Raw genomic sequence first — 12,743 nt, forward strand, 5'->3', positions numbered from 1 at the left:
AGGTGCTGTGAGAAGGGGAGCTTGTGCGTCAGCAGACAGGGCGGGGTCCAGTAGAGGTCAGTGAAGACCATCTGCAGTGCCCATCGGTGCTGCCCAGGAGCCTCCCGTCAGCCTTACCCGGAAGAGAGAGAAGGAATTACACAGAGTCCTGGTGGACGATGGGAACCCAGGAGTCCTGTGCCTCCCCAGGGGCTCCAGCACCATCTTACACGCTCAGGGACCAAAGCTTGGGGCCGCACCTAACCGTTCTCTTTCCTCACCTCTCTCTGCAGGGCAGTAGCCGGCATCGCCACCCTGCTGACCATGAATGGGATGGCCAATGTGAATTCTGCCAGCCGCCCCCACTATGCCTCCTCCATCCCTGTGCCTCGTGCTTCTTCCCAGCCCCGGATTCGGACACCTGCTGCTTCCCCCCAGCTGCGGCCGCGCCAGGCTGGCCTGGCTCTCAGCCCCCAGCGCGCAGCCTCCCCAAGACTGGGCAGGGCTGCAGGCCCTGCCAGAAACTCGTCTCCAAAGGCCTCCGTGGGGAGGGGCTCGCCCAAGGCTGCCAGGGTAGGGAAGGAGCCGGCCGAGGGTGCTGAAGGTCTCTCTGGCTCCCCATGGAGCAGCCCCCGGGTGACCCCGAGAGCCGTCCCCTCCAGCAGCCGGGCTGGGTCCAGAAGAGTTGGGGAGACACCGAGCACCCATGCAAAGAGGCAGAAGGCCCAGGAAGGGACCCCAGTGCGCCAGACCCGCGGCAGGAGCCCATCCCGGACCAGCTCTCACGGAGAGGCCCAACTACCGGGGGCTCCCGAAGACCAGAAGCCTCCCGGCTGGCCAGGAAGAAACCCCAGGGACATCGACTACACGGCTGCTGGGGCGCCCAGGTCCCTGGAGCCTGAGGAAGACGCAGCCTCGGTGGCTTCCTCTCCCGCTTGCAGCCCAGCACGGAGCACACGCCCCTCCCCCACCCCAGGGGCCATTAGCTTCTCCTCCGTCCATCAGCAGAGCCAGCCGGTCACTGCCACGGTGGCGCCCTTCCAGTACAGGTGAGCTGGGGGCAGGGGCAGGCAGGGAGGGAAGGAGGAACAGTGGTGCTGGGGCCACACTTGAGCATCCAAGCTCTGGTCTGTCTCAGCTCGGGACTCCATACCAAGCAGACACATAAGGGAGATGTCCCCCCCGCCACACACACAAATGCCCATTCCTGCATCACTGGGAACTGGACTGCCTGTGTGGGCGTGGGCACGGTGCCTCTCGCGATACGCCTCTCGCGATACTTACGTCTGTCTGTCTCACTCGCTTCCCTACTCCGCTTGCTGTAGCGCCTTGCACGTAACTGGTGTTTGTGGGTAATCGTGTTGCTTCTTCAGTGGACCCCTAGGGGTCGCCAGCCCTGGTGGCAGCAGTGGCGGCCGGACCCGTATTCACAGCACCATGGTCCACAAGCCGGGCTGGCCAGCTTCTTTCAGACCTGGCAGGCTGAGTGCATAGGATAACAAGCACTTACTGAGCTACACTTTCCAAGCAACAAGTTGACATTCCTTACTGACATGACCGCACCAAGTCCACTAGAATTAATGACTATGAGAGCTCAAATGCACCCCGGGTGCCTTCCTGACGGAACCAACCTCCTGTGTTTAGCTTTGTTTTCCCCCTTTTGCTAAGGCAAAGAGAGATTCTCCCATTTTGGGTGCAGAAAAGCTTGTATGTCATTTCCCAGATACTGGGGCCCTGGGAGGCGTCAGAGCAGCTGGACCTGTAGCTTCCACTGGGAGCCAACATGTGCGAGTCTTGAGCTCTGAAAACCCAAGTGGAATCTTCCATGATGGTCCTACGTCCTTGGGGCTCCCACTGTGTTCTGTGTGTGTTCAGGCCTCGTGTAGAGTGTCACATTCAGCTGTGGACGCCACCTTTACAGGGGCAGCATTGCCCAGACAGATTCAGAGAGAGACTCACAGGTTGATGAGGGATCCAGAAAAGATGCTAGAAGAATGATGAGAGGAACTGGGAAGTTTGCTGTGGGAAGGGAATGCTTAGCGGAAGTCCGAGAAAGGTTCTCCGCTATTTGAAGGGCTGCCGTGTTGGAAGGTGAGTTAGATTTGCTAGGTGCAGCTCCAGGAGCTGATTCGGCCTCACGGAAGTTAGTTTGAGACAGATTTGAGGTCAATAAGAAGAGCTTTCCAACAACGAGAGAGGGTTACAGGCAGCAAACCCCCTGCTATTGCATAATCCCGGCTGACTTCTTCCCCGAGTGATGCCCAGCTGTGCTGCCCACGGGGGGTTCCCACTGTGCAAGGCAGCCCACTTCTGTCACCCAGGATCTGCCGCGCTTCGATTCCAAAGCTGTTGTGGGAACCCAAGCGGCAGAAATGCAGGGTGGACCTTGTGGATGCCTTTTCCCACTAGTGCAGTTTTGCACGCCGACTTTCTTCTACCTGATTCCTTCATTCTGAATTCATTCTTTGGGGGCAAAGTATGAAATTGTTTGAGACTTTACGTTGTTCAGCCTACAAGTCCCCTGGTTGTATTTCGAACCTGACATTTTCCGAAGAGGTCAGAACTTTTTCATCCGAACATGTCGGCGCCACTTAACCAAATGCATGTCTCCCTCATCCAGCAAACATCCATCGCCTGTCTGCATTTTAAACAGGCATATGCCCACGTCTGTTCCTTCCCCAGCCCACCTTCCAGGCCCTGGATCAGGGCTGGAGGGAGGCTCCCGGCTCAGGCAAGGGTGAGATTAGCACCATGGACACCCCGAGATGCTACAGGCAGATGGGCAGGAGCCAGCACACCCTGCAGCGCCCGGGGCTGCTGCCACGGCCGGCTCTGCCAAGGGCCAGGCTGGGCCACCCTTGCAAGCTTCCCGGCCAAGGAGCTGCCATCTGTTCCTGGAAGCCACAGACATCCTGTTTTCGTGGAAATCTCTGCTGTGCTCTCCTCCATGTCTCCAGCCAGTTGTCCCTGACCTGCTTCTCCAGGGAACGAGCCCGCCTGCCCCTTCCTGCACAGCCAAGGGTCCGGCATGCTCCTCCCACGGAGGCTTTGCTGCCTCTGGATACCCTTCTCCCTGGACAGGAGATGTGCACCCTCGGGGCACCGTCCTGGTCGTCCTGTCTCACGCATCTGAGACAGCCTCCACCTCACTCACCCCAGAACCGCCTGGTCACCTCCTTCCAGCTGCCACCTGTGCCTCTGCCCAGCAGTTGTCTCCTTCCCCTGTTGGACAAGCCGGGCTTGCTTAAGGGGCCAGGAGAGCAGGTGATGGTGTTGCCACTGTGGTTCTCTTCTCTCTGGCTGAACCAGTGTCTGACTTCCGGCGTAGATGGTGCTGTCCACTCAGGCTGAGAAGTCAGGCAGCCATGGAGGCCGTGCCTGGGGAGGAGGAGGCAGGTGTAGATGCCAGTGCAAGACCCACTGATGGAGGACGGATGAGGGCTGCCTTCCTCAGTGTTCCTGGGACTGGAGTTCCTGACGCATTTGGCCCATGCTCCCTCACCTGCTGTTGTACTGTACTATGGCAGTAATGGTCACAACAGCAAAACTCTAGATCTTTGTTTTTTAAAAAAAGATTTATTTATTTGAAAAGGAGAGAGAGAGAGAGAGAGAGAGAGAGATGGAGAGATTGAGATTCCTGCATCTGGGTTCACTCCCCAATGGCTGCAACAGCCAAAGCCAGGAGCCTGGAACGCCATCCAGGTCTTGCCCATGGGCATCAGGGGCCCAAACATTCAGACCATCTTCTGCTGCTTTCCCAGGCTCCTTAGCAGGGAGCTGGACTGGGAGTGGAGCAGCCGGACTTGAACCAGAGCTCATATGGGATGCTGTTGTGACAGGCGGCAGCACAGCCCCCTGCTCCACAGTGCCAACTCCTATTCTGGTTTTTATACTGGATACTGTCTGTCTGCCCTGGGTCGGAGAGCAGCTCTGTGGCTAGCTCTTTACATAGATGATATTTTTCAATGAAACATTTGCTGCCTTGTGTAGAAGTCGCTCTCCCTGTAGAATGATCCATTACCTTCTTCCCCATATGTTGCATCAGAAACCTAGATCCGTGCTACTTTATTCCAAGAAATAGCCAATTCCAGTGTTTCTTTGTCCCCTTGGTGCTCCTGTACCGGGGCAGACAGCAGTGCATGGTGACTGTTCCTGCATTACCAAGCCCTGTCTGGGGCCAGCCTCAGGCCTCTGCTTCCCCTGAGTGCCCCTGGCCCTGCCCTGTAAGAGCTCAGCATGGCCTGTGTGGCTTAGAAGGAGCCCAGCAGTGGCAGCAAACACCCAGCACAGCCAGGGACTGTCAGATCAGCCTGGGCCTTCCTGTGCCCCTTTTTTGGAAGCCAGATGCAGGGAGCAGGAGAGATTTAGTCCCGCTTACACCCCAAGTTCATGGCAGAGCTGGGCCCAGAGCCCGAGCCATCTAGGTGTTGGCAAAAGTGAAAACTGGAGAGAGAAAGATAAACCTCAGTAGCGCTGGAGAGTCCCAGGATCCCTGGGCCCAGCCTGCCAATCTCCTCTGCTGCCTGTACCGCCCTCCCCTCCCCCGCCTGCCCAGCTGCCAAAGGGTCCATTTAGCTGGAGACAGTGGGCGGCGGGTGGGCGGGCCGGCTCTGAGAGCCCAGGGTGATTGCTGTAATGAAAGCTCCCCCAGCCTTTGTTCCTGGGAGCGATTGTAGGTTTGGGGTTGTGTGCACTTGGGAGCTGGTACCCAGAGACCTCACGCTTCCTTCCTGCTGCCACAGCAGGCCCTCCATGGGCTGTGCTTCCCGCCGAGCCTGCCCCTCCTCCTTTCCTGACCTAGCTGCCTGGGCTGTGAGCAAACCCCAGGAGGCCGGTGCGCCCCCCCAGCTCCCAGGAGCCAGTGCCGGCAGCTTCCCCGGGAGCTCTTCCCTGTGTGTGTGCACATCCTGAGGGTAGAGATCATGGCAGGACGGAGGACCTCAGGCCTGGAGGTACTGGGGGCTCCCTCTGCCCTGGGGGCTGTGCATGTCCCCAGGAATGGGTAAAACGCCGCAGGGTGACTGGCTTCAGGCTTGGCAGCACCCTCGGGGCTCCCTGCCTGGCCCAGCTTTGCACAGAGGCCTGCACGTGCACACACCTAGCAGGCAGGGCCTGCCCGGGCCGGTGCAGGGCACAGGCGAGGGCGCAGAACCAAGCTCAGAGACAGTTTTCTTAGCTCCATGGAGGGGCTTTGAGGCCAAGATAACCTCTGTCATTTGAGTGACCTCCCCTCTCCTTCCCACAGGCTGCAGAAAGACCAGGAGCCGGGCCCCACGCCCCAGGGCAGCTGGGCCCTTGATGGCTACTCTGCACCCTCCGGCAGGGCTGAGGAGAGCGTCTCCTGCATGGGTAAGTGCTCTGGGGGCCAGACTTCCTCCTGGGCTGGAGGCACCATGCTGCAGCTCTCCTTGCTGTCCACATGGAGGAAGTCACCCAAGCTGAGCAGGTCCATCCCTTGACAGAGACATGCCACCTTGAGTTTCTGCCACGCTCGATTCACCCCAGGGGTTGTCCGTCACATCTGGCGGCACTTCGGGGTGAGGACAAGCACAGTGGCAAGTGGCCGCTGAGTTGTGTAGATGCTCATGTTGTAGGAGGTGTTGCGTGTGTGTCGTGTGCAAGGTCGTGACAATGGTAACGAGCCTGGAGAGGGAGAGCCAGGTTCTGAGCGAGGGCCATGTTGAAGGTGAAGGTGCTGGGGGCCAGGGAGGCAGGCCCCGGCAGGCCACTCCCACACATGGCCCCGCCCCTGCATCATCTGTTAGCTGAGCCTTGGGAGCAGCAGAGTCAGCAAGAACACCTGCAGTTAGATGCCCATGGCCAGAGCCACCGCCTGTTGCAAGTACATCCCTGTGCGTGAGTGGCCGATCTGGGTGTGTACCCTAGGGCGGTCCTAAGTGGTCAGACTCTAAACCCGGCAGCATCTCGGGATGCAAGTTGATTTTCTTGCAGCATGGCAAGCAGGCCAACAGGTGGCCGTGATGCACACCAGAGGCACAGGAGACTGTGCACTGCAGGGCCCCAGCCCTGTCCTTTATTCTCCCAGAGGGAAACTTGCCCCTGAGGAAGCAATGAACTTGCTTTTGAATGTCCAGAGGGTCTGTCTTACACCTTCATCCAGTTCCTGCTCTAGTGGGCAGAGCTGGAGCCTAGGACACAGCCTGACTCGGAGACCTTTGGGCACTGCGGCTGTGCCACGCCCTCTTCTCTGTGCCCCACCGAGCAGGTGGCTGGGGGTCCCATAGGCCTGTCAGCTGGGGGTCCCACAGCCCTGGTCTGTGGCAGTGCTCGTGGAACAAACTGAGTGGCAAGCCTTGCTCTTCCATGGCGTGCCTTGGGGAGGAGGGAGAGGGTTGTGGGCAGGGACCCGGCATTTAGAAAGCAAGCTCTCCGCCCACAATAAGTATACACACAGAGGAACCAGGGCATGGCAGGGGACAAAAGCAAACTCAATTTTGCTGGCACTGAAAAACCATCAGAATTAGAATGTGGTAACCAGGAAACTATGTGGAGCTCTATTTTTACATTTGCAGTTTTGTTAGTGTAATGGCTTCCTTATGTGGCCGCCACAGTGTCGGAGCCTAATTGTTATCCGATGAGTTGCTGAGAAGACTTTTCACATTTGCGGCAGCCTGGCGTGAGGACCGCCCCGGGCTTGCCAGCTGGAAGACCACCTCGCCTTGCGAGAGCCGAGAGCGTCCGGCAGATTCCGGGGAGGGTGCCGGGCCCCTGTGCGCCCGTGCCCCCTGGGAGGTGGCTGTCACCCAGAGCAGTGGAGACGCTGCTTCCTCCAAGGCTCCTCGGGAAAGGGAGCAAGGCTCCCCGTGCTGCCCGACTCTGGCACTCACCAGATGTCGTGGTGCGCCATCTGCGCCAAGGACACACCGAGCTCTCTGGTGGGTTGGATGGACAGAGATTTGGGACTGGCCTGCTATGCGCGGGAGCCCCCACTCCTCTGTGCCTGAAAACAGAGAAGAGAGGAGCCAGCCCAGAGTTCCATTTTACACCTCGCTCTTCCACCGCCGAGCCACTCAGGGCCTGCCAGAGCTGATTCATCCAACCAGCACACCCTCGGCGAGTGTCCACCTGGAGCCGGACACTGCTGGACACCGGGGTAGCAGATGGGCACAGCTTTGTCCTGCCTCCAAGGAGTTCATGGTCGGGGGACTCCTTCCAGCGAGATTTGTCTAGAGGGTTCAACTCGGCAACCAGTCCTGTCTCGCTCGCCGGGTCTTTCCCACGAGGGGGCCACTGGCCTTGTGACCGCTGCCTTGGAGGAGGAGAGCTGGGCGCCTGGGGGAGGACCGTGTCGTACCCGAGTGTCGCGGCACTCCCAGAAGCCAGCACAGTTATTTCACAGTTACCGATCGTGTTGTCCCCGTAGCAGTGTCGGGGTGGCAGGGGACAGTGCTTTTCCCGAAGCTCAGATGTCTTCCCTTCCTGTCCATGAACTCGGCTTGATCTCTGTCGCCTAGTTCGGGGCCAGGCGATCCGTGCTGGGTGAATGAGTCAGCTGACTGTTCAGGGGAGGGATGCAAAGTCAGCAGCCCCGGCGCTCATCTGCCCTCTGCGAGCCTCCTCTTGCTCCACCGACTGGGGAGGAGCCCCCAGCCCTCCCCTGCTCTGTGGCCAGCCAGGTCCTCTCTGGCCTCCAGGTTCACTGCTTGGGGGTGGGAGGTAGGGTCCTTGAGGGGAGCCCAAGAAGGTCCAAGAGCTTTCTCAGCCTTGGGACACTTCCTCCCTTGCCCTGCCTGAACCCTGCGGAGTCCACATGAAGCTTTGCCCTCATTCTATAGCAAGGACAGAATGTCCCATGATGACTTGCCACCAAGCAGGTGATGGGGACGGCCTTCCTACATCCCAAAGGCTGCGTCCCCAAGCAGCTGCTCCTGCTGCCTGTGCCCTGGGACAAGTGTGCAAGTGCCCAGCCCGTGGGTGTCTGTACGTGTGCCCTGGCCCTCTGCTGCTGAGAACCCCGTGCTGGCCATAGCCACGGTTGCTGTCCAGGCCAAGTGGTGTCCAGGCTGCTGTCGGATCTCTGTTTGGACAACCGAGGGGAGCCGGAGCCGCCGCCGCTGCTGCCGCCACGTGCCCACATGTACAAGGCTGTGTGCAGCAGGACCGGGAAAGGTCGCCCTGGGGTTTACACGGATTCCTTAATTACTTCCACTCTGTGGCATGTTTGAGTGAGCACTGAGTGGATCTTCTCTCGTCCTAACATCTGTCGCCAGGAGCCAGCCAGAGCCTGCCCCTGCCTCCTCCTCCTCCTCCCAGGGCTGGCGTGGGGAGAGCACCGGGCCGCAGGGCGACTGGCCTCTGGCTGGCCTCGCTGTGCTCCTCTTCCGCCTGCTTCTCCCTTGTGGAGCCGACTCCATCTTCAAGCTGCAATTATGCTGCGGCTTTGGGAGCGGGCGCGGGTGTCCATTTTAGGAACACGCGCAGCGCTACTGTGCTCCTGCAGGAGGGAGGTTTGGTGCCCGCACCCTCTGGGAGAGGGGCTCGTGCTGGGCCCCCGGGAGTTGCAGGCCTGGACTACCAAGGGCTTGGGCTTGAACATGGGCAGCTGAGCCTTTCGGGTCACTCAGGTTCCCTCACTCTCCGTGGGGAGAGAGGAGAAATGGCTGCTGGTGGTTGCATGGGGAGCCAGCAGATGGACTGGGGCCAGCATCGCTGCCCCGCGACTCCCCAGACACCAAACTCCCAAAACACAGCGGTGACCATGGCCTGAGCACCCACTCTGTGCTGGGCCTTTTACATGAGGTCCTTCATGAAACCTGGCTCAGCCCTTGGAAGGTGATATTATTATTATTATTATTATTTTTAAGATTTATATTTGTGGCAGAGTTACAGAGAAAAAGAAGGAGAGAGACGGAGAGAGGTAGCTTCTATCCGCTGGTTCACTCCCTAGGTGACTGCAATGGCCAGGGCTGGGCCAGGCCAAAGCCAGGAGCCAGGAGCTTCATCCAGGTCTCCCACGTGGGTGCAAGGGCCCAAGGACTCAGGCCATCTTCTGTTGCTTTCCCAGGCGCATTAGCAGGGAGATGGATCATAAGTGGAGCATCCGGGACTCGAACTGGCGCTATATGGGATGCTGGTGTTGCAGGTGGCAGCTTAACCCCATTACACTGTAGCGCTGGCCCCTGGAAGGCTGTATTATTACCCTGCGTGACAGACAAGCAAGCTTAGGCTCAGAGACTTGAGAACACCTGTCTGAAGATACACAGCTGGGGGCCGTGGCAGGCGCTGAGCCCCTGCTTGTCAGAGGCCACATCAGCCTCCTGTTGCCCCCACCCTTGTCTTCCATCCGCCAGGGGTGCTCACTGTGCTAGCTGCACCCTCCCAGCTCGCCTCGGTCTCCCTCAGCCCCTGCCACGCCGTGGGGAAGAAAATGGGGTCAGCTAGCCCTGCTGGCAGCCCCCTCAGCCCCAGCAGGCCCCAGGATGTCACTGGCCTCTCTGTCCCTCCAAGGCTGTGTCATTCCATGCTAAGTTCCCAGCGCTGCCTTCCCTGCCCTCTGGGGACTCCCAGGCCAGGATGAGCCTGAAGTCCCAGCCATCCGTGGAGAGAGGACATGCAAACAATTGACTAGAAACCAGAGCAGTTCAGGGGCGGATGAAATTAGCCGTGTTTTCAGGGCCCTGCACAGGTCAGAACCGCTGCAAGCAGAGGAGGCGTGGGAGTGCGGGGTGGAGGCTGGGGAGGGGGCGTGCGGACCTGCTTGGTAAGCAGACCTGGCCTCTGGGCCGAGCAGGCGTCCAGGTGCTGAGACAGGAGGTCGCCCTCACCCCAGCGGCAGCAGCGGCCACTCCTGTGCTGTCCCAGGAGCCAGGCACTGGCGTGGCACCTTTGTTCTTCTCAGGGTGGAGCGTGACTCTCTGGCCCGCATCACGGCTTTCTCACCTCCCCCTGGGTGACCCTGGGCAGGCCGTTGGATCACTGTGCACAGGACGGTCACAGGGCTCCTTGAGGATAAAATGCATCAGTGTAGGTAAAGGGCTTAGAAGGGTACCTGGTGTACAGAACTGCTTCATCCACTTGCCAAAGGAAGTGCTGTTATTATTATTCTGTAAAAATTTATGTATTTACTTGAAAGGCAGAGTGACAGAGAGAAAGAGAGAGAGAGAGAGGTCTTCCATCTGCTGGTTCACTCTCCAAATGGCCGCAGCAGACAGGGCTGGGCCAAGCCAAAGCCAGGAGCCAGGAACTCCATCTAGTCTCCCACGTGGGTGCAGGGGCCCAGGGACTTGGGCCATCTTCTGCCGCCTTCCCAGGCCATAGCAGAGAGCTGGATGGGAAGTGGAGCAGCTGGGACTTGAACTGGCGCTGGGATGGCAGCACTGCAGGTGACTGCTTCCCCTGCTGCACCATGACATCAGCCCCAAGGAAGTGCTGTTATGGTCACGCCCCCTTTACAGGTGAGCAGACTGGCACAGAGAGGTTAAGTGACTTGGCCAAGGTGGTTCAGCCAGGACGGGAACCCAGGCAGCCAGTCTTCAGAAGTCATGACCTCATTGGAGGGGAAGAGGCCTCAAGTGTGGGGGTGCCCGGGGAGGCTGGGGGAGGCAGTGGGTGCAGGTGCCTGGCACGGCAGAGCCAGGCTCTGGCAGGGTCCGTGGAGGCAGAGACCGGGGGGAGTGAGGTCGTCCAAGGTCCCTGCTGCAGGGGCCTGAAGTGGACTCTGGGGGGATCTGGATTCCATTTCTTTGGGGGAGGTTGAGTGGGCAGAGGCTGAGTGACTGCCTCATCCCAGCGTTTTGCTGGGGGCGGGATTTCTCTCCATGCATTGACGTGGGCCCCATAGGAGCCATTTCAGTGGAGAGTCAAGGAAAGCTGTGACAGACAGCCAGGAGCTCCCTTCCCCCATGGCGTCCCTGTGCTGGGCCCTCCCCAGACTGCTCCCATTCGAGAAGGTGTGTGCGAGGCTGTGCACGGGGCTGAGTGCACACGAGGGCAGGCGAGGCCACGCTTCTGTGTTTGGTGCTGCCCTGCGAGACCCGGCTGCGGAGGGGACTCACGTTCTGCCCGCCAAGTAGTGCCCCCAGGTGCTACCCCAGAAGCCTGGCAGGGGTGGGGGGTCTCAGGACAAACCCAGACGTCTACCCTGGGAAGGTTACGTTGTAGTCTGGAGTTGTGCAGTGTGCAGCCTGTGCAGCTGTACATGGCGCCTCTGGAGCGTATGTCTCCCATCCCAAAAAGCAGCAGCAGAGTTCCCGCCTCCTGACACGCCCTGGGATACAAGCAACGGCCGGCCGTCTGGGGGCCACGCCCCTCCCTCTGAGTCCCTCAGGCTGACAAGATGGATGGGTGAGGAAGAGAATCCTAGAGAATCAGCCCCCTACCCAGCACCTGTCCGCCCGGCCTCGCCTTCCTCCTGGCAGGTCTCCAGGGACACAGCTCAGCCCCAGCCCCTTGCTGGGTTCTCCCTGTGCCCCGGGGCCAGGCCACGCCCTGGGGCTAAGATGACTTCGAGAGAGGCCGGGGCACACTGTCTGATGTGGGACACGGGGTTGCAAGATGAGTTTATTTCACTACCAGAAAACTTGGAAGCCACGCGTACGAGGGCTCCACAGAATGTTCATGGGCGTGACTTGGTGGAAAAGGGGGGCGTGGATTTCAGATTCTCTTCACACCACGAGAAACTTGTCTTGAAGTGCCCCCCTCGGGTCGGTGGATTGAGGGTGTGATCCAGGGGCCGGGGAGCGGTCCCAGCCGTGGGAGGTAGACCGTTTGCCGGACTTCACCACTGCTGTACTTCCAGGCTCATGCAGCGTGGCCTCCGGGCCCTGGCTTGGTGGTCTTTGCAGAGGTTGGCGAGCCCCGCTCCTAATGAGGGTCTCCGTGGGGAGGCCAAAGCGGGCTTTATCCCAAGGAGTGCCGGCTCCTGAACCGGTCAAGGCCAAGGCACCAGTGAGTGGACAGAAGCTGGGACGCATGGTCCCACCCCCTCAGTAAGAGGATTGGGGTCCCCTGCTGAGAGGCGCTCCCCACCCCATAGCACTGCTTGACAGGCAGAGCTCTGGGGGTGACATTGACACAGCAGCCCCCTCTCTAGATGAAGTGCTGCGAGACCCCAGACAGAAGGGGTCAAAACCCACTTCCTGTGCGTGGTTCCTGAATGCCTGCTCCTAGGCTTCAGAGGGAGCTGCAGAGTCAAAGGCAGGATCCAGGAAGGGTCAGCGAGTTATGGTCCCCCCCCACACCCCAGGGCAAAGAAACGCTCAGCCGAGCCTTCAGTGGGAAAACCCACCCCCTGCACACATGCTGGGCAGGAGGCAATGAGAGTGTTCTGCCGTGTGCGTGACGGACATCCCAAGGTTGGGGGCTCCCTAGCATGCACGCACAGTCCCTGTGGACATGGATGGAGAGCAGCCCCAGGCCCGGCCTTGGGGAGACAGGCGCTGTCCAGAGGCAGGGGCTGACCCCCGCGCCCGCCGTGGCCTTCCTGAGACAAAGTCCGGGGCAGCAGGCAGGCGGGCGGTGGGCAGGAGCTCCGGGACCAAGGCACCGAGATGCCAACGGAGAAGGGGTGCAGCACAGAGACAGGAAGTCTGTTTTCAGGGGGGGTGGGGCCAGGTTTCTCGCCCAGCGGCCCTGGTGGCTCCGGCCCCAGTGAGCGAAGTCGTCTCTTCCTTTGCACTTGTCTCTGGTTCTTTGGGGTCCAGAACGGATTTGAGAACCTGGTGGATGTCACCCGGGGCTCCCCAGACTGGGGAACGTGACCATGCACACAGCATCTGCCGACGTCCGATGGTGGCTTCTGTGAG

The 12,743-nt window shown here is 59.9% G+C and overlaps 1 protein-coding gene across 7 annotated transcripts in view; it reads left to right on the top strand.

The window, feature by feature from the left end:
* The window catches only part of NAV1 (neuron navigator 1), a 231,260-nt gene that overhangs the window by 63,362 nt on the left and 155,155 nt on the right, over positions 1-12,743 (top strand). For all 7 annotated transcript variants that reach the window (XM_051820452.3, XM_070055083.2, XM_051820454.3 and 4 more), the window contains exons 2-3: positions 273-1,028; positions 5,225-5,328. In XM_051820452.3, the coding sequence (XP_051676412.3) occupies positions 304-1,028; positions 5,225-5,328 (829 nt within the window). In that variant the 5' untranslated portion in view covers positions 273-303. The remainder of the gene's footprint in view (positions 1-272; positions 1,029-5,224; positions 5,329-12,743) is intronic.

The sequence above is a fragment of the Oryctolagus cuniculus genome, chromosome 13 (genome assembly GCF_051225735.1).
Source record: "Oryctolagus cuniculus isolate XC-2025 breed Fujian yellow rabbit chromosome 13, ASM5122573v1, whole genome shotgun sequence".
Lineage (NCBI taxonomy): Eukaryota > Metazoa > Chordata > Mammalia > Lagomorpha > Leporidae > Oryctolagus > Oryctolagus cuniculus.